We start from the raw sequence: 20,806 nt of genomic DNA on the forward strand, positions 1-20,806 counted from the left end.
TATTCAATAAACCTCCCCTTTACAGTACCGGTGCTTTCCATGGCTCATTGTAGACCAAAGAAACCACTATAGTACTCCTCACTGATCAGACTTACGTATCTGAGAAGTTGGATTTCTAATTCATAAATGGAATATGTATGTTGGTAATTAGAACATAGTACTTCTGTCTTTCTTGCGGCAAAAAACAACTATTTTTCTAGACTAATTGACCTCCATAAAAATAACCCTAAATACTTATTCGACACAGTGGCATTGCTAACCCAGAAGAGGACCTCTCCTAGTAGTTCCCCCTTCTCAGCCGATGAGTTCTTGCGATTCTTCGCAAATAAAGTTGAGCTCATCAGGAAGGAAATAAAGTACACCCTACCGCCAGACGGGTTTAACATGTCAACCGCCATGACCGCTGCTGGGACTACTTCCAGCCTCTGTCCCACTAGTTTCTCCTACTTTGAGGAAGTATCTCTGGACGAGCTTACAAAACTTGTCAGTACAGCAAAGCAGACAACATGTCTGCTTGACCCGCTTCCTGGGAAACTTGTTAAAGAACTGTTCCCAATTCTAGCCCCCTCACTCTTAAATATATTTAATCTATCACTCTCATCTGGCACTGTGCCTGCAGCTTTCAAGACTGCAGTGATTCGACCCCTGCTGAAGAAACCAACCCTCGACCCCGGGAGTATTTCCCACTATAGGCCGGTGTCTAACCTCCCATTTCTGTCCAAGATCCTTGAAAGAATTGTAGCACAACAGCTCAATGACCACATGGCTTTGGGTGATCTTTTTGAACCTTTTCAGTCTGGTTTCAGGAGAAACCATTCCACTGAATCAGCCCTTGCAAAAGTGACAAATGATCTTCTTCTTTCTATGGACTGTGACACATCTACAATATTGTTATTACTTGATCTCAGTGCTGCTTTCGACACTGTCAATCACTCTATCCTACTGGAACGCCTTCAAACATATATTGGTGTTACTGGTCCAGTACTCTCTTGGTTTAGATCCTACCTTGAGGATCGGACGCATCGTGTCGTTTGTGATGATATGACTTCAGAGTTCTGTGGTGTCACTTGTGGAGTTCCACAAGGTTCAGTGCTCGGCCCTCTTTTGTTTAACATTTACATGTTGCCGCTTGGCGACATCATTCGCAAACATAAGATTAGCTTTCACTCTTATGCTGATGACACTCAGCTATATGTCCCACTAAAGTTAACTGACCCGCGGGACTGCTCTAATTTGGAGGCTTGCCTCATTGATATTAAACATTGGATGTCCTGTAACTTTTTACTCCTGAACTATGATAAAACTGAGATGGTGATCATCGGCCCTGCTAAACAGAGCCGCCTGTTTAAGGACACCACTCTGAGTTTTGATAATAGCATAATTTCCCAAAGTGACTCTGTGAAAAATCTGGGTGTGATATTGGACCCGACTCTATCCTTTCATAAACACATTAAGAATGTTACTAAAACAGCATTTTTTCATCTTCGCAATATTGCGAAGATACGACCTATTCTATCCACCTCTGATGCAGAGACCCTAGTCCATGCATTTGTCACGTCTCACGTTGACTACTGTAATGTACTGCTTTCTGGTCTTCCAATGGCGAGTCTCAAAAGCTTGCAGTTAGTACAAAATGCTGCAGCGCGACTTCTTACAAGGACACGTAAGTGTGACCATATTTCACCAATACTAGCCAACCTGCACTGGCTCCCAGTTCATTTAAGATGTGACTTTAAGGTACTGCTTCTGGTTTACAAAATATTACACGGGTTGGCACCTTTTTATCTGGTGGACCTAATTGTACCCTATGCTCCGTCTAGAAACCTACGCTCACAACACGCCGGTCTTTTGACTATCCCGAGAGCCAGAAAGAAGTATGCGGGCTCTAGAGCCTTTTCCATTCGGGCCCCAACGTTGTGGAATGATCTACCTGTTAATATTAGAGCTGCTACCTCAGTAGAAATGTTCAAGTCCCGACTTAAGACTCATTTCTATACTTTAGCGTTTAGTTAACTAACAGTTAACTAAACAACTTAACGTTGACTGCCGCTCCTTCTCTCTCCCATACCGCCCCCCCGGCTGAGGGGGGGGGCGGGGGGGGGTCCAGGAGAGGCTGTTTTGGAAGTTTGCCTTGACGAAACTGGACATCGGACGTGGCCTACCTTGGAGGCGCTGCAGCAGAGGGATAGTGATCATCTCAAGACCCGTGGCTGCCCAACTGTCCTAATGGCTTCACATCTTGGACCTGGACTATTATACTCTATGTTTATATTTAACTGTCACATGTAAACCTCTCCACATCCATTGCAGCCTGGTCATCCTAGAAGGGGGATTCCCCCATCTGCGGTCCCTTCTCAAGGTTTCTTTTTCCCTAATGGGTTTTGAGTTTTTCCTTGCCCTGATGGGGGTTCAGATCAGGGGATGTCGTTTGTCGTCTATTGTCTGTCTTCTACTGTTGCCTGCTTGTTAAGCCCTTTGAGGCTCTTTTGTGATTAAGGGCTATATAAATAAACTTGACTTGACTTGACTTGACTTTCTTCAAATTATTTTCCAATTTATTTTGGGGTGGACCATTGGCCCCCGGGGCGTCAAACTTTTTTGTTTCAACTTTATTTGTTGTACAAGTTTTGTGATGATGGTTGAGGTCACAGGTTTTTTAAATGTTCATATCCACTTGTATCCCAGTGGATATAGAGTCTATTTTGGGGGTAGGCAGGGGTGGCCAAACATAGTCAAGTCTACTGCACTCTCTTATGGATTATCCAACGTTTCTCATTCATTATCAGTCTCTATTTTGGGGTCCTACAACAGTGGGTGGGCACCCTGGGCCTCATAAACTCCTGCTACAGCCCTGTAAAATCTGTCAAGTAAACATGGTTACAATATAGTATCCCAAAGAGGAGTATGATGGTCTGCCGTGCATGGCTGAGACCTCTCACACTGTGGCTGCAAAGCGAGGCTGGCGGGTGTCAAATGTTGGACAGATGTCCTCGGCATGTTGCTGTCAGCCGGTCAAATATGATAGTGCTGTGTGCGTGTGCGTGTGTGTGTGTCCCTCAACCAGGTCTAATGGAATGACATCAGTTGTACAGTTTCTGACCGTACAGTGCATCCTTAACATGGTAGAGCGCCCTTGCCATGTAGAGGATCATTAAGTAGCTTCTTTTGCAGTATTTTCTTAAACAGGAGAATGGATCCGTCATATAGAGGATCTTTGACTCGCATTTTTTTGCAGTATGTGCTTAAAAACAACATTTTATTTGAATAGCCCTGCCTTGAACTATCAGAGAATGCGTGAAGACTATACGGGGCAGGATGACGTCATTCTCTCGCCACACCGTTATAGAATTGCTATGCTGCCCAGTAGGGGGCGGCATGGCGCTGAGCTTCAGGACACGTCACAGGCGGCTGAAGTGAAGCGGCTGGTGAAAGAGGAAGAGGAGGAAGGAGAGCGGTATCGCGAGAGCGGTGGTGTGGCTCGCGACCGCAGCGCTGGATGGGGAGGACAGAGTTGCCTGCCTGCCTGCCTGCCTGCCTGAATGCCTGCGTGGAGTGGAGTGGATACGCCCACGGCTCAGCCTCCTCTTTGCCGCTGAATCACACTGTGGGACACGCGGGAGGACGGAGACCGGCGGCGCCTGGCTGCATCCATCCGGGGTGAGTAAGAGCGGGTCCGAGCGCGCGTGTGTGTGTACTGCATGGTTGCTGCGTGTGTGTGTGTGTGTGTGTGTGTGTGTAGTCAGCGTGTTGGCCAGCATCCTCATCAGCGCCATGATCCGTCCATCAGGTGTTCTTGTGCAGGGTCACCACTTCTTTTTATTGCTCAGTCATTTCCGCCTCGGATCTTTCCCTGTCATCCCGCATCACAGGTGTCATTGTGTTGGCGGATCTCTGTGTTCTGATGTACAGCCCTGGCAAGGTGCAGCACGTTTGGGGTGGGCGGTGTAGGTTCGGTCTCTCAAACCGCAGCCTCTTACCGGGCCCATCCACGCGCTACCCACCACTAGCCGGGTGGCCGCTTTATTATTAATTTAACGTTGCGGTTGGAAGATTGATGCTTTTGGACCCCCAATGAGGACCCCGGCGTGGTACGATCCACTATACACACACTACACAGACACACACATGTGCAAAGTAGTCCAAGTCCTGCATTGTCTTCGGGACGTGTGTCTTTCATGATGTCATGATGACATGGTATCAACACTAACACATTTTCACTAAAAATACACATGCAAAATCGGAGTGATCATTATAGGTCATTAGGAACCAATTAAGAAAAATAGCACTGTTTTTGAGTGAGCGATTTATTGTAAACAAGCCTGACAGTGAAATACTGTTAATGGAAAGTTTAAGAGCACAACCTTTATGAGGCAAAATTGTGTCTAAAATGTGGTTTGAATTTAGTGTCAGGTATTCACACTGGCTGTGTTCGAAACCGCATACTTACCTATACTACTCATACTAACTTTTTGAGTATGCAGTGTGTCTACACTGGCAGTATGCGATTTTTGAGTATTTATCGTCAGCTTACTACGCATACCCAAATTACCCAGGATGCAACGCGACATGACGTCACCGGGACGAGATCAGTCGGTGTCAAGCAAAATATATTGTGAGTTGGTTCGCTTCTTGTTTTCAAAGTAAAAGCAGTGATTTATCACTATGTTTTTTTGTATGAGAAAAGCAAGGGGTGTTTTATTTTGGGAAAATAACCGGAAGTGTATTGCTCACTAGCTAGATTAAATTTTGCTGAATTGAATAGGAGTGCAATGCATTGTGGGTTATCATGTAGTACGCTGTAGTGTAAACGCTTTGCATACTGTCTGATGGATTGGGTATGCAGTATGAAGTGTGGATAGTATGGGCATGGAAGTATGTAGTAGTTAGTATGCAGTTTCGAACACAGCCATAGTCATGATCTCTTGATGGCAAAGGCAAAAAAGCGTTCTCTCTTTGAATGTTGAGCTGGGTAAGCAAGGCCTCTTGCAGCGCACCATTGTTGCTGCGTTTGGACGCCTTAAGACAAACAAAACGGTCAAGTGGTAGAACCGGCCCTGAGATGGAGGATCAAGATACGAGACCATTGTTGGCCCAAAGAATATGGTTACGGGTGCCGAATGTCGTCTAATAACCAACCATCAGACGCCATCTGTGACAGAAGGCTTTTAAGAACAATGCCTGAAAAATGCCTTCAAAGCCCCAGGAGAGCATCAAACATGGGACATTGAGAGGTGGAAAAAATGTATTATTCTCTGATGAGGAAACAAATGTAACCATGACGGTCCTGATGGCTTCTCACCTGAGATGGCACAATGGAGGGGGCGCCATCATGCAGCTAAAGATTGTGCAGGGTTCAAACGGCAGCTGACTATATGTAGATGTTGCGGGGGGCATCCCTCATGACCGAAGGTCCTCATCTGTGAGGTAAAGATAACCGAACGATGATGCAGTTGTCGCTTGCCTGAAGAAGGACTTCTTCCAGAGGAATAAGCTCACTCTTTTGGACCAACCTCCATGTTCCCCTGATTTAAATACAATAAAGAACACTTGGGGATGGATGGCAAGAGAAGTTTAAAAAATGGAGTTCCAGATAGTGGATGCGGATGCTGAGGTTCACATTGGGAGTGACCAGGATGGATAGGATCAGGAAGGAGTACATCAGAGGGACATTACATGTTAGAGGTCTTGGAGATAAAGTCAGAGCGGCCAGACTGAGATGGTTGGGACAGAGAGGAGAAAGAGGAAGAGAAAGAAGAAGACGACACCACACAATTGGGGCTTACGAAAACCACTTTTATGCTGTCTAAATTCCATCACACTTTCAATACATAAATATAACATATACTGCATGTCTTCCAAGATGTAGAGCATGGTTTACATTGTATCACTGTAGGTTTACAATGCTGTCTGAAGCCAACGTGCAGCTTTGGAAGTCAGCCATAAAGCTAAATTGGATGTATTTCAGTGTTTTATTTTTTTTCACAAATGTTCCTGTGTTTGTTGCCACTGTGGCTCATCCGGGGGAATTGTGTTCAGGGAGACTGGGAGGAAGTTTTATATACTAAGAATATTCTAGCTTTGGGACGAGCGAAAAAAGATCTACTTGATTAGACTTCTCTGACTGTTGACGGTTCTGTTTGCAGTGAAAATGAGCCTGAAGGATGACAAATAAAAAAAAAAAAGACTTTAAATGGTACAAATAGGGCACCTGAGCTGTTTTACGGGCATCTTTTAGTGTTTGCATAACGGCTTTGTGAATTTACTGTATTTTTTTATTTTTACGGCCTATTAAATAACTGCTATCTGTACTCATCGGGGGCAATGTTTGATGGGCGGAGGCCCCACTGCAACCCCTTAAAACAACCTCACCTGCTCGGAAATAATCATTTGTACTTGACTTTTATTATTATTTAGTATTTTGGAGTCATTGATTTGAGAAGGAAAGGTTTTTATCGCTTATCTGATATAAAACAGACCTTGCAAACAATAATATGGGATTACACACATTGGCTGAATGTTTACAATCAGGGGTGTCCAAAGTGCGATATGGGGGCCATTTTTAGCCCGCAATTAGTTTTTTATCGGCCCTCGACATAACCTAAAAATAAAATTAATTAATTATCACTGCGATATATTTATAGGTATTACCGATACCACAAAGCTAAGGTCTCCGGAAGTACTGGACCAGTGAAACCAATTCCTACATTTTAATTGTAAACTGAAAACATTTGGGTTTGACGTGAAAAGATGAATATAAGACCAAGAGCATCTGGGTCTGATGCACCACCAAAATTCGGCCCGGCGGCCATTTACGGCTTATTCTAAAAACACAATTAACACCAACAAAAATGGAAAAATCATCAGTAAATTGACAAAAACAAAGTCAAAATATTACCACAAAAATGTTGTGAGGTAACCAAAAAAGTCATAATTTTATGAGACAATAATAATAACATAAAAATGTATTTATAATAACATAATTTTGAAATATTTAAGAAAAATTAAATTATATTTTTCAAATTGGCAGAGTGGTTAGCATGTTAGCCACACAGTCAGTAGATCGATTCTCCGCTCAATTGGCGACTCCAAATTGTCCGTAGTATGAATTAGAGTGTGAATGGTTGTCTGTCTGTATGTGCCTTGTGATTGGCTGGCCACTTGTCCAGGGTGAATCCCGCCTCTCGCCCTAAGACAGCTGGGACAGGCTCCAGCATACCTAATAAGATGGTTGTATGGATGGGAATTTGATGTTTTAGTTTTTGTTATTTTTAAATTTGAAATACCTGGATCCTGGAGAGTGTAGGTGAAGGTTCCTACATTCCCATCGTTTTTTGTAAGGGAATCAGTTGAATAATGCTGACATGCTTAAGAATGAGTACAAAAAATGTAAAAACATACTACATCCTGTACACATATGTACTATGGCATTACATGACTGACACCACGTTGCATGCAATTACATTACTCATGGTGTCTTTCATACCTTTTATTTGGGAAAAAATGTCAATTTCTTCAGACTCCTATGTGTCTATGTGACAAGAGTCAAACATAGTCAGAGATGTCTATAAGACTTCCTCTTAAATAAAGTTTGGAAACCCTTGATTTAGACGATATCACCTTATTTTTTTCATGTGAGCAAAAGTTTATTGCAATCAGATTCACAATTATTTGTTTTTTTCCCCACACATAAACTACTCTCTGTTTTTCATGTTGTTTTCACCTCTAAATCCAATCTCCACAGTCAAAACCTATCCTACCCCAATCTGATACCCACCGTAGACATAGACATTGACTGTATTCAGCAACTGTAGGTGTAATGGCGTTACGGGTGCAGTTCCACTTTCCAGTTTACGACACACACATGACCTCCACAGCAAAAGTGTCCGGCCTTGGTGTTCTGGCGTTTGCTAACAATGTGAAAAAAGCAAATGATTCACGGTGTCTATTTGCGGGGCGAGCTGTCAAAAGTGAATCACCGTCTGCGCAAGCTAATTTTTCCCTGGGAGTGTGCAACTGAAGGCACCCCCCCCCTTCTTGTTGACATTTCAGCTTTTCGTCGGAATGTAGGAGATTATGAGAGGTTGCGGTTTTAAGGAAGAGCAGATTAAGCGATAGCAGAGGATGAGGAAAGGAAAGGATAAGGAACGCACGCTCCGCCGTCTCCTTTGACCTTTACCATCAACAGAGTGCCATCCCACATGTTTCTGCCGCTAAATCTTAAACATCCATTCCTTATTGTCTCCTCGCTGAAAATCCTCACCAATCCTGGCATGTAAATAAGGATGCTTATGTAATAGCCTAAATATTAAACACATTCTGCGGGTGTGATTGGACCTGTGCATATGTGCTGCAACGCATATGCACATAAGTATTAATGTGCATGCATGTGCTCCCTCACGTACGCTTTATGGGAAATGACCTTGACGATTGCAACAACCAAAAAAAAAATCATCAGCACGTGTGCCTACTGCATGTTTCCACACATTTAGGATGGAAGCACAGAAGGCAGGATGAACCCTGCCTATTGTCAACAGGGGCTATTTGAAGTTACACGTAACCCACTTACAGGGAACCCACTGTGTGTGCACGCACGTGAGGTCATGCATGTGATGTATTTTTTTCGAGGAGGGGTAGATGGAGACAACAACAACAACAACATCAAAATAATGAATGAGTCGAGGTCACCGCAGGAAATGTGAATGGAGGTTCATTTTGACCTTTGCTTTGCAGTAAGCGTCTGCGAGTGAGCCATCGTCATCGGTGACACCGGTGTCAACGTCCCCGAGCTGCACGGTGACAGAAACACCGACAACAATGCCAGGGCTTGTCAGAGTCGAGCAGACTGTGGGAGGGTGGTGGTGGGCATTGAGAGAAAGACGAGAGTCTTTAAAGTTCCTCATGGGCGACTAATTGCATCCGTTTTGTGACTGATAGGGATCCATGTTGGGTGAAATATCCGTATGGCTGCCAAAATAGCCAAAATGCGTCCTCCGATGACCGGCTGGTCGTACTAGCCCCCTCTTCCCAAGGTGGATTCCAGACGCCATAAGCCGCTGGACTTGGAACCAGGGAAGGCCTGCTCTGCTGCCCGGACCGGCGCCACAAGGTACCTCAGAAGTGGTTTGGGCTCGGGTGGGGGTTTGCGGCGTCAAGCCGCTGGGCACGGGAGCCAGGCCTTGGGAACCACTGGGGCTGCCACTTGGTCGTCGTCTGGTTGGGTCATTCTGTCACGTTCGGACATGGTCATGTAGTGTATCAACCCCAGGATGCATAGAGGACCCAATTGCAGGTAAAAATGTATTTATTGCCAATGCTATGCAGCAGCACCACTCGCTAGCATGTCCAACATAAAAACCACAATGACCCAACGTGACAGAATGACCCAACCACGAAAGGAGCGTGCACCTGAACCAAATAGGCATCACAGAAAATGGGAAACAGGTGCGGGAGATATTGGAAAGCAACGGAACACAGAACAGAGCAACACAGGAAGTGAATACAAAAGGGCATGAACCAGGAACAGAGGAAAAGAGGAAAACTAAGAAAGCTGGCACAAGGGGGTGAAGCCCAATCGTGACAAATATAGTATCATCTTGGTTAGATCTCAATACCTGACGTCTGAAGAAAAGTGCAGCCAATTGCGAGTCACCAAAGATTTTGACTGACTACCAGATTTGGAGGGAATTTTGGGGTATTAGGGTAATTCAGAGGAGAAAATGCAGAGGTGATCAAGTATAGGCTCTCACAGAAAGTCAGATTTTTTTCAAAACTCATTACAAAGATGCGTATTTTCCACATTCGGTTGTTAAAAATATACTTGAGCATTGCGAAGGGAGCCACCACAAAGAGGCTGAAGAGCCACATGTGGCTCTGGAGCCGTGGGTTGCTGACCCCTGGGTTAACGTGACAGCAAACATGGGGGCCATCCATCCATTTCCTAATCTAATCTTCCAATAGAACCATAGCTTGTGCAAAAGTAAGAAGTTGATTGAGGAAAGCGAACATTTAAAAGTGAATGGACGTACCAATATGTGTTTTGTTTACTTCTCTGATTGGTTCATCGATGCCAGCGTCGGTACTATGTCCCTGTGTCAGCGGGAAAGGGTCCGACAGACAAGTGGAGCGCTTAGCGAAGTAGACCAACAACATTATCAATTTTGGAACTCATCGGTGCACACATAAGGTGCACCGGATTATAAGGTGTACCGTTGATTTTTTTAAATCAAATTAAAGACTTTTAAGTGCATCTTATAGTGCAGAACATACAGTAGTCTGTCTGATGGTTGTAAATTGTGAACACTGGAAGATGGTGTCAGTAATTATCAGGCCACTAGTAGTGTTGTTATCAAAGTCATTGGTGAATATATTATCCATTAAGTTGGCACAGTGGTCTGTTAGTCTATGACATCATCTATTACCTTATTCTTATGTGGATTCAGAAGATCAATATTGTAGTCTCCACGTATTAAAATTATTGTGGACTAATGTCAATAAAGGTTGTTTTGATCTGATACTTGAGTTCTCTCCTGATTTCAATGGTTCAATTGTTGTAGTTCCGATTTTTGTCCACATAATCAGCCACTCCTCCTCCCCATGTGTCGTTCTTGTGAACACAGATCATATCATAGCCTTCCTGCTCAAAGTCCATGCCTTTGTTTGCGTTCATCCAACTTTCAGAGATTGTGATTACTTTGGAAGGTTCCTTGAATTGTAATAACAATTCGTGTAATGACAACAGTCATACTGATGATGTTTGAGCTGTTTTCCTTTTCCATGTTGGAGTAATTTTTACTATTTTTCTAGGTCCCTGATTTTTTTGACAACAAGCACTCTGGCTTCCGGTCCATCATTTAGCCTGATGAAAATTTAGCAGTTGGCACGCCAAGTACTTTGGATCCTTTTCCTTGCTTTCTTGGTGATTTCAGCATTACGCTTTGTCAGATGCTCATTCATGTAGACGTTTGTCAGCTCCTTTCCCTGTTTCAGTAGAGCTGTCTAGAATTTCCTGACAATGACGATGACTACAAGTGTGGTACCACACAGATGATGTAGAAGTATTTCATTTAAACTCAACATACAACCTGGCATCATGGCTTGTGCCAACCTTTTGATGGTTGAAGTAGCTGTTTTATCAATTTGGTTATTTGTCGTGGTCTGCTGTTTACAAAGTGCTCCTGAAAAAAGGGACACAGGCACATAATAATAATAATAATAATAATAATATAACAATAATAATAATAATAATAATAATAATAATAATAATAATAATAATAATAATAATAATAATAATAATAATAATAATAATAATAATAATAATAATAATAATAATAATAATAATAATAATAATAATAATAATAATAATAATAATAATAATAATAATAATAATAATCATGCACTTCACATCAAATAAATGATCTCAAAGTGCACATGTAACAGATTGCATGACACTTTTACAGATACAATAATTCCAGGTAGACTGTTACGTGTAAAATATATAGTCTGGCCCCCCTGTCAATTTTGTTAAATCAATGCGGCCCGCGAATCAAAAAGTTTGCGCACCCCTCATGTAGATGGATTGGATGTATTATTAATCTTAGAAGTCACGGTCTCCCAACAATTGATGCGCAGTGTTTCATTACATTTGATATTCATATGAGGTAGTCTGTTTGGACTACCTGTTATATACGTATAACAGGACCTGTTATATAGTGTCTTTCATAAATTAATTTATCAGCATGACCTGCCACATCATTGACATTTTCTACATGTGGCCCTCACTGGTAAAAGTTTGGACATCCATGCATTGAACGACATTACTCCCGATGCTGGAACACCTTATTCTACTGGTTCCTCCTGGGCGCCAGTGCACGGTCGGGGGATTTGATTGACTGGTGCCTTGACTCAGTGTGGCTTCCAGGAACTCTGCAGCATCAATACACATCATCATCACTTGCTGGCCCCATGTGTCTCTACATGTGTGTGTGTCTCAAACCAGCATGTGTTTGTGTGCGTTAATATCACATGGTTCGGCTTTGCCTCCCACGTGCCTGCTCGCTTGGCCTATTTCCATGGTAACTAGCCGACAACACACACACCCACCAGTACACAGATAGAGGTCGTATATAAAAGCACTTGCCAGAGCGATCGTGCTGGGCTGTTGGAGGCTGTAGAGTGCAGTCAGAAGGAGAATGTGTGATCGCACTCTCCACACCCACTCGGCGGGACATACACTCGTACACAAACAGTTGGTGTATGCTGAAACAGAAGCTCTGAATACTGCTTGGGGGAGGCAAAAATCGCCAACACAGCCATGACTGGCAAATCCTTCCATAAATCCTGTTGGCAAAGTGGATTTGTGGTTTTATGTATGATGTTCTGATAGATATATACCGAGATGTATAGATAGATTATCTTTACCACAAAGCCCCACGGACCACTGGCCTCTTTCCAAAGAAAAAGGGGGGTGCTGTGCCACCAAAGCAAGCTGGCAACGAGTCAGGTGAGGCCGAGGAAGATGTTGCCAGAAGCGGCAAATGCCCACTAGCCCGAGTCTCGAGGTGTTATGCAATTTTGTGTACGTACATCAACACACGGAGGCAGATTTTGCCGCTAAGTAGTGATTATGAAATGATTTCGGTGCACTGGTGCTATGTCAAGCCGACCTCAGAGGGAAAGCTGATTCATTGGCACCATCTGATGAAAATCACATTCAGTATGTCGACCTTTTAATATAACGCTCGACAGTACAGTTCAGTGTAGAATTGTTCCTTACTTCTAAAAGAGCCAGTTTTACGGCTCTTTATCCATCAGTCTTGGACAACAAATGCAACATTTTAGACCGATACCTGACAATACAAGGCTCATTTATTTGATTGGTGAAAGTGGACGCAGATGGACATCAGAGTCCAAGTTTCTTACCCGGACAAGGGTAAGTCCCAAAGAGATCCTGCCCAAAGTGGGGAAGTTGAAGTACCGCAGGGTTCTTGTTCACAGATGAGGGACGGATGGATCGGGACATTAACAGGTAGACATTAGCCACGTATACATGGACCCAAATATTCCGATTGCATTTGGTTTATTTGCTCAAACGGAAAGAATTGAACCTTTGTATACACCTCATTCTGAAAGAAAAGCGCCAATCCGAATGAATATGTAATCAGATTCACAGGGGTGGAATATTCCTTTCCCCAATCTGATTGTCAGGGTGCGTTCTTCTTCTTCTGTTGTTTATTGGCGGTTAGCAAGTAGCTTTCGGTGTGCATTACCGCCACCTGTGGAACAGAATCTAAACTCTTCTATGCTTTATTCAAGTCCAGTTTTTCTTAAAAAAGAAAATAAATATCTATATAAAACATGTCCTGAGTTTAACTATAAAATATTAGCAAGATTGAATAGAATCTTTTCCTGTTTAAATTGATCCCGGGTACATTCTTTCAGCGCATGCTCAGACATGACGTAACACGCAGCTTGAGATGTTCTTCAGTTTTAAAAATGGAGGCAAGCAATTGGCAATGGACTGCTATGCGAAGTTTGTTTTTGATCCAAACTAATTTCAAGACCGGACAAACGAAAAACAATACGGAGTTATTCCAACAATTGAAAGTAAAACTCGGGGAAGCCGGTATCACATGATGTTGATGTTTACGTTTTACTGCACATGCCCCATTGACTATTCTTTTTGATTATAGCGGCGCATGTAGACAAGAGATTGGAATATTCCTTTCCATGTATACCACTGTTTTCGGAAAAGTCATTCGGAAAGATTCCATTTGGAAAACTCCTTATGTATACGTGGCTACAGACTCGTTGAACTAGACCAACGGGTCAGCAACGTTTAGCATCAAGCCATTTGGGTTTGTTTCCACCAAATTAAAACCCAATTGGAGCCACTAAACCTATTTCGTGTCTGGCTTCCTGTTCCTCCTTATGAAGGAGGTGGAGCCATAAGCCAGACCCGTTGTCATGGTTCTTAAGAAGTGTTCACCGAAGTGTTGGAGCACACATTGATTGGTTCCAGTTCCACGACCCTGGGAAGTCTCATGACGGTGTAGTAACTACGTAGTGACTGAACCTGAATCAGTGGCGGTTTCAGCCAGATCATGGACTCCTTGTTAGCCACCATTATTACTTCAAGATGCCAATCAGCCTTCAATTCTGCACAATGACCAGAATCCTTAAGACTTAAGGGTTTGTACCTCATATGTTGTGTTTTTGTAAGATTCTTACGGACATACTTTTTGTTACAAAGGGTGTCTATGGATGTTTACCTGGAAAACGCAGACAGGGTTTGACCTTTGTGCGCTGACACAGCTTGGTCCTTGTGTCTCCCAGGTCCAGTGAAGAGGACATGAGAGGACATGGGAGCATCTGGCCGGCCCAAACAACAATTATCTGACCAAAGTAGTCAACTTGCCAAAGGAAGTGACAAAGGAGTGACAAACAAACGGCAACAGAGACTCTGGCAGCAAGCACTCAGATTCTAAAGGGGTAAAACCACCGCTGGACAGGGGCCGGCTTGTATGGGGGCCAAATCCCCATCCAAGTCACAGCGCGTCTCCTCGATCCTTCGTTCTCCTCCCTCCTCTGTCTCTGTTTTTCTCTCAATCTCCCTCTTTTACTCTTATGGGAGTGACATAGAAACTGCTGCTCTGTCCGCTGCTCGGTCCCTTCCCTACCTTGCCGAGGGAACGGGAGCGTCCAGGTAGGGATGTCGTGGAAGAGGAACTACTTTGCGTCCGGTGGCGGGGTGCAGGGGCTGGCGACCCCGAGAACCATGACCTCCTTCGCGCCAAGCAAAGGCCTGAGCAACGAGCCGGGACAGAACAGCTGCTTTCTGAACAGCGCTCTGCAGGTCAGTGACACGCAGTCAGTGATATGAAGTCGCTGATGTGGCCTCTGGGTTTAATGCTGTGCTTGTTCTCGTGTTGTGACCCCGATTAATGGGAGGAAATTCTACAAGATTGTAGTGTGTCTGTAGACATGTTTTATCCATTTGTGAGTTCCAAAGCCATGCAAGTTGGGAGCGTACAATTGTACAAATTGATGACAAATGACAAAAAGATTCAGGGGAAACTATAAGGACTATAAGGACCCTAGCCCATGTTATCTATTGATCAATTCATAATTGAATAGGTATGATACAGTGTATAATTTGCCTGTTTTACACAGAGATACCGAAAAAGCCTGATCCAAGCCATAACAGAGATCCAGTACTAGGCCTCTTAGCAACTTACGGGTACAGCAGGGCTGTCCCTAAAAGAACAATCTACTCTACTGTGTCCCATTTAGACTGATTACTGGAATTGAATTGTTTGACAAAAAGATGCCACAATGTGCCGAAACTGCAGCGACAAGGCAGAATCCTTTAAGATACCACATACAGTCAAATTAGGCTGGGGTGTCCTAAATCAGTGGTTCTCAACCAGCGGGTTGGGACTCAAAGGATCCATCCGGGGTGGGTTGCAGACAGCTGGTAGAAATCTACATCAAAATATGGACTCTGAAGTCCAATTGTAAATATCTGATTCTGTGGTCTTTTTGGTATTTCATTTTGCCTTGGGGGCTGCACAGCGGTGGTGGTTAGCATGCAGGCCTCACAGCTAGGAGACCTTAGTTCAATTCCACCCCCGGCCATCTCTGTGTGGAGTTTGCATGTTGCGCGTGCATGCGTGGATTTTCGCCTGGTACTCCGGTTTCCTCCCGCATTCCAAACACATGCTAAATTAATTGGCGACTCCAAATTGTCCATAGGTATGAATGTGAGTGTGAATGGTTGTTTGTCTATATGTGCCTTGTGATTGGCTGGCCACCAGTTCAGGGTGTGCCCCGCCTCTCGCCTGAAGACAGCTGGGATAGGATCCAGCACCCACGCGACCCCTGTGAGGATAGGTGCTAGAAAATGAATGAATGAATGAGTTATAGTTTTACATGCATAAAATAATACCAACATAATTATCAATGGCAAAAGAATTTATCATCACTTTTTTCTGTTCTGTGCTTTTATTTTGTATTTGTTTCCTGTTTTGCCACTGTAAGCTGTGCCTTTACTTTCCTTGCGTGCGCTATTACTGCAGCTGGCTCTGAAGTATAATTAGCCGTCGTATTTAGCTCAGCTGCTCTGTTTTGTAGTTGTTGGTTTATTCTGCTTCCCTTGGTTGCTCTTTATGCTCCAAGATACCAACGACAGCCTTATGGTGAATCACCCGCTTCCTGTGATGACCCGGTACTCTGTTACTTGCTTGTATTCCAAAGGTCTGTCTTCTCTGTTGGTTATTTAGTAGTATTTGCTATTATTCTACCTCCTTAGGGTGTGTGTGCGGCTTAGCATCATTGCCATAGTAGTCTTCTAGTTTTGGGGCAGGGGAGAGGCAAACTTTGGGGTTTAATAATAATAGCACATACAACACAGTAGAGGTGTGTGTCTTGACAAATTTTCACCCTTTTGTGTGGAGTGGTTCAGGAGTAGAAATGCTCTGCTTGTTTCAACTTGACAGCATACTGTACTTCTTTTGTTTGGACCAGGCAAAGGGTACAGCGCCCCGAGTGGACTTTTTGTACACGACAAGTTAAAGCACCATCATTCACATGCACGCATTTAACTGATAATTAAACGTGACAGCGAGATAAGCTCCATATTAATGAGAGTTTGCATGTTCTGCTCTGGTTTTGGCATCGTTTGAGAGAGAGGGTGTTTGCAGAGATGCTTACTCTGCATCGCCGATGCTGCATTTCTCGGCTGTACACACACACATACAGACCTCAAGACGTCCAGCTGGCATGGACACACACCTACACACACAAGCCCTGACTCTTCAGATGAGGAGATGGAGAACGCACTAAGCTCTACACGAGATGGGGCAAAAGCTTAGCGGCCGATGATGGAGATGGAGGAGATGATGGAGGAGTACAAGAAAGAGATGGATGAGGAGGATCTAAAAAATAAAAACAGTGCACGCTAGCAACTGACAGATTAAAAGTTAGGAAGGGAAGGAAGGTAAGACAAAGAATGTGCAGAGTGAGTGCACTCTGCAGGACTGGGTACATTAGCACTTGTGTTGACAACATTGTGCTCACCATACAAGTCAGGACGTTTCCGAACCAGAAGCCCTGGATAAACACGGCCACTGTCCTGCGTACTCATGAATGCAATGAAGCTAAGTACAAAGCTGCCCAGTATGAGGGAAGCCATCACGCTTCTCTGATGCTGGATGACTGGATTCTATTCAACTGCTGACTCTGGGCAGATGTGGGGAGGCCTGCAGCACCGACAACACCACCACCGGCACCATCAGCTCTGCAGACAGCCTTCCAGATGACCATGGTGCCCCTCCCTAAGAAGCCACCTACCTGGACCCCTTGCAGTCTACCTACAGTCCCAATAGATTTACTTCGGATGCCATCACTGCTGTTCCAAAACAAAAGACTCCAACATCAGGATGCTCTTTGCGGACTATAGCGCCGCCTTCAACACGGTAATCCCCCACAAACAGTCTATGCTTGGTTCTCACCCCATCCCCACTAGCTCTGTCAGGATCGGTAACAGGACATCAGCCAGCATCACCACCAACCACCAACACAGGAACTCCACAGGGATGTGTCCTCAGCCCCATCTTCTACACCTGGGATGGGCAAACTACGGCCACATGCGGTCCACCAAGCATTTGAATCCGGCCCACCAGTTGCTTTCTCAGTATTTCAACTTTTAATATACAAACTGGCAACATGACTTGCACGTTGGATGTCTTATTTAGTAAAAAAACAACAACAAAACTGTCAAATTAAATTCCATAGTTTGATGTGGTCTGATGTTTATGATATAACACTTTTACAGCTAAAATTAGACAAATAATTATCACGACTTGGCCACGTGGCGGAGAGGTCGGATCCCAGGATGCAGGACACAGCAGGCTCAGGTAAGGTTTTACAGCTTTAATTGTCCAGGTGAGCGAGACACAATTAACTAAAGGCGACAGAGCACAAAAGAGGGGGCTCCGTGACAGAGTGCATGCAGGCACAACACAAATTACCAGAAAGAACAGTGAGCAGTCTTAGAGGCCAGCGGGCTACTGGACGGGTAGGAGGGTGCGTGGCTGAGGCGCGAGCAGCGCTGGAGGGGCACAGAAGCAGGGCCACAGCTAGGAGCTGGTCTGTCACGTCCACAAAGGAATAATCTAGCACCCTCCTGCCGCAGCTCAGTGCCTTAAGAAGGAGACCGGAAATGAGGACGATTGGCAACAGCTGCGCCCGTCAGGTAGCTCCGCCCAACTCAAGGGAGGTCCACATCTGCAGATGCACAAAGAGAGCAGTAAGAGTCCAAATAACAACAGAAACCGGACGTGCCCCAAACAGAAATACAAGGTAAAAGCACATGTCACTGCGCAGCGTGGCAGTATTCCCTCTCCCAATTCAACGGGTGGTCCTAGGCGGACAACCTGGCTTGTCTGGGAACTTGTGGTAAAAATCGGATAGGAGGGTAGGGTCGAGGATAAGTGACCGGGAGACCCATGAGCGATCCTCGGGACCGTAACCCTCCCAGTCCACGAGGTACCTGCCCCGTCTCCTGGCATCCAAGATAGACCTGGCTGTAAAGGCTGGGTGTCCGTCCACCAGGCGAGGAGGGGGAGGAGGCACTGGTGGTGGGTTAAGCTCGCTTAGAGTAACCGGCGTCCCGCCTGAAGCCGGTGGAACTGCCCTGTCTCCAGGGCAGAGGGGATTCTGCGGAGGGGAACAAAATGAGCAAACTTCGTGAACCTATCCACAATCGTAAGAACAGCCGTGAAACCCCTCGAAGCGGGCAGATCTGTCACAAAGTCCAAGACAATGTGCGACCAAGGGCGAGAGGGGGTGGGGAGAGGGTGAAGCAGGCCTGCCGATGGTTTGTTGGACGACTTGTTTCTGGCACAGACTGAGCAGGCAGCAACGAAGCTCTTTGTGTCGGCGTGGAGGGAGGCCACCAAAAGCGCTGGGACAGGAGGAAGGCTGTGCATCTGGCTCCGGGGTGACAGGCGATCTTAGAGCACTGGCCCCAGGTCAGGACCTCCGACTGCAGGGACCGTGGGACGAACAGTCGGCCTGGAGGGCAGCCCGCTGGGAGAGGGGTGTCCCCGCTGGCTTCAGCCACCCTCTTCTCGATCTCCCACTGTAGTTCACCCACGATGCAGGACTGGGGAAGGATGGCGTCAGGTGTTGGGTCCTCAGCTTGTGGTGCATGCATGCGGGAGAGTGCATCTGGTTTGCCGTTTAGGGAACCTGGGCGATAAGTCAGAGTGAAGTTGAAGAGGAAGGAGGAAGGAGGAAGAGAGCCCACCGGGCCTGGCGGGGGTTGAGGCGCTGGGCAGAGCGGATGTATGAAAGGTTTCTGTGGTCAGTGTAGATGACAAACGATGTGCAGTGCCCTCCAACCAGTGCCTCCACTCCTGCAGGGCGAGGACCACCGCCAACAGCTCCCGATTGCCAACATCATAGTTGCGTTCAGCGGGCGATAGATGCCTGGAGAAAAATGCGCAGGGGTGCAGCGTCTGGTCAGAGCTGGAGCGCTGGGAGAGCACGGCCCCTACGCCAGTATCGGACGCATCCACCTCAACGAAAAACGGGAGAGAAGGGTTAGGGTGAACCAGAACAGGTGCAGAGGTGAAGGACTTGAGGTGCCGAAAGGCCAAATCGGCCCCCGGTGACCAGGAAAACGGAACCTTGGCAGATGTCAGCTTGTTCAGAGGGTCGGCGACTTTACTAAAGTCGCGAATAAAGCGCCGGTAAAAGTTGGCGAAACCCAGAAACCTCTGTAACAGCTTCCTAGATGTAGGAGTGGGCCAGTCAACCACAGCCTGGATCTTGGCAGGGTCCGGTTTCAGTTGCCCCTTCTCCACGATAAACCCCAGAAAAGGAACTGACGGTGAATGAAAAGTGCACTTTTGAGGCTTGACAAACAGACGGTTCTCCAAGAGCCTCTGGAGGACAAGGTGAACGTGCTGCAGGTGTTGTATGGTGGATGAGGAGTAAATAAGAACGTTGTCAAGATAAACAAAAACAAAGTGGCCAATCATGTCGCGTCAGATATCGTTAATGAGGCATTGGAAAACTGCAGGGGCGTTAGTAAGACCAAAAGGCATGACGCAGTATTCAAAATGCCCTAATGGCGTGTTAAAGGCTGTCTTCCATTCATCCCCCTTCCGAATACGGATGAGGTGGGAGGCACTACGTAGGTCCAACTTAGTGAAAATGGTGGCAGTGTGAAGTGGAGTGAAGGCGGAATCAAGGAGAGGGAGAGGGTATTTATTTTTTACCGTGATGGCATTGAGTGCCCTAAAGTCGATACATGGGCGCAAGGAACCTTCCTTCTTTTGGACAAAAAAAGAACCCCACTGCCAAGGGGGAGGAGGATGGCCGGGTATGCCCTGCAGTGAGGGAAGTGGAGATGTACTCCTCGAGAGCCTTCTGTTCGGGTTTAGAAATGTTGTATAGTCGGGAGGAAGGAAGCGGCGCCCCGGGCAATAAGTCAATGGCACAATCGTAGGGGCGGTGAGGGGGAAGCAAAAGACTTCCCTAAAAGGGTGATACTCCTCCGGAACCAGAGATAGGTCAGGCGAGACAGGAGAAGGGTTCGAAGGACAGACCGGAGGAGAGGCGGAGCGGAGACAGTTAGCATGGCAGAATGAACTCCAGTTGACTATTTTAAAAGTGGACCAATCAATACAAGGACTGTGACGGTGCAACCAAGGGAGACCCAGAACTACAGGAGGTGTGAGGGGATAACAAAAAACAAATGGACTCCCGGTGGTTGCCAGACAGCAGGAGTGAGACCTGGCGT

The 20,806-nt window shown here is 45.5% G+C and overlaps 1 protein-coding gene across 5 annotated transcripts in view; it reads left to right on the forward strand.

The window, feature by feature from the left end:
* Window positions 1–3,444: 3,444 nt before the first annotated feature.
* Window positions 3,445–20,806, forward strand: part of LOC131110065 (inactive ubiquitin carboxyl-terminal hydrolase 54-like) — a 54,183-nt gene continuing 36,821 nt past the window's right edge. For 4 of the 5 annotated variants that reach the window (XR_009120829.1, XR_009120830.1, XM_058062756.1 and 1 more), the window contains exons 1-3: window positions 3,445–3,657; window positions 8,935–9,106; window positions 14,332–14,851. Coding sequence is in view for 3 of the 5 variants with exons in the window: in XM_058062756.1 (XP_057918739.1) it covers window positions 14,708–14,851 (144 nt within the window). In the remaining 2 variants the exon portion in view is untranslated. The remainder of the gene's footprint in view (window positions 3,658–8,934; window positions 9,107–14,331; window positions 14,852–20,806) is intronic. The other variant, XM_058062757.1, reaches the window with a different exon arrangement.

The sequence above is a fragment of the Doryrhamphus excisus genome, chromosome 22 (genome assembly GCF_030265055.1).
Source record: "Doryrhamphus excisus isolate RoL2022-K1 chromosome 22, RoL_Dexc_1.0, whole genome shotgun sequence".
Lineage (NCBI taxonomy): Eukaryota > Metazoa > Chordata > Actinopteri > Syngnathiformes > Syngnathidae > Doryrhamphus > Doryrhamphus excisus.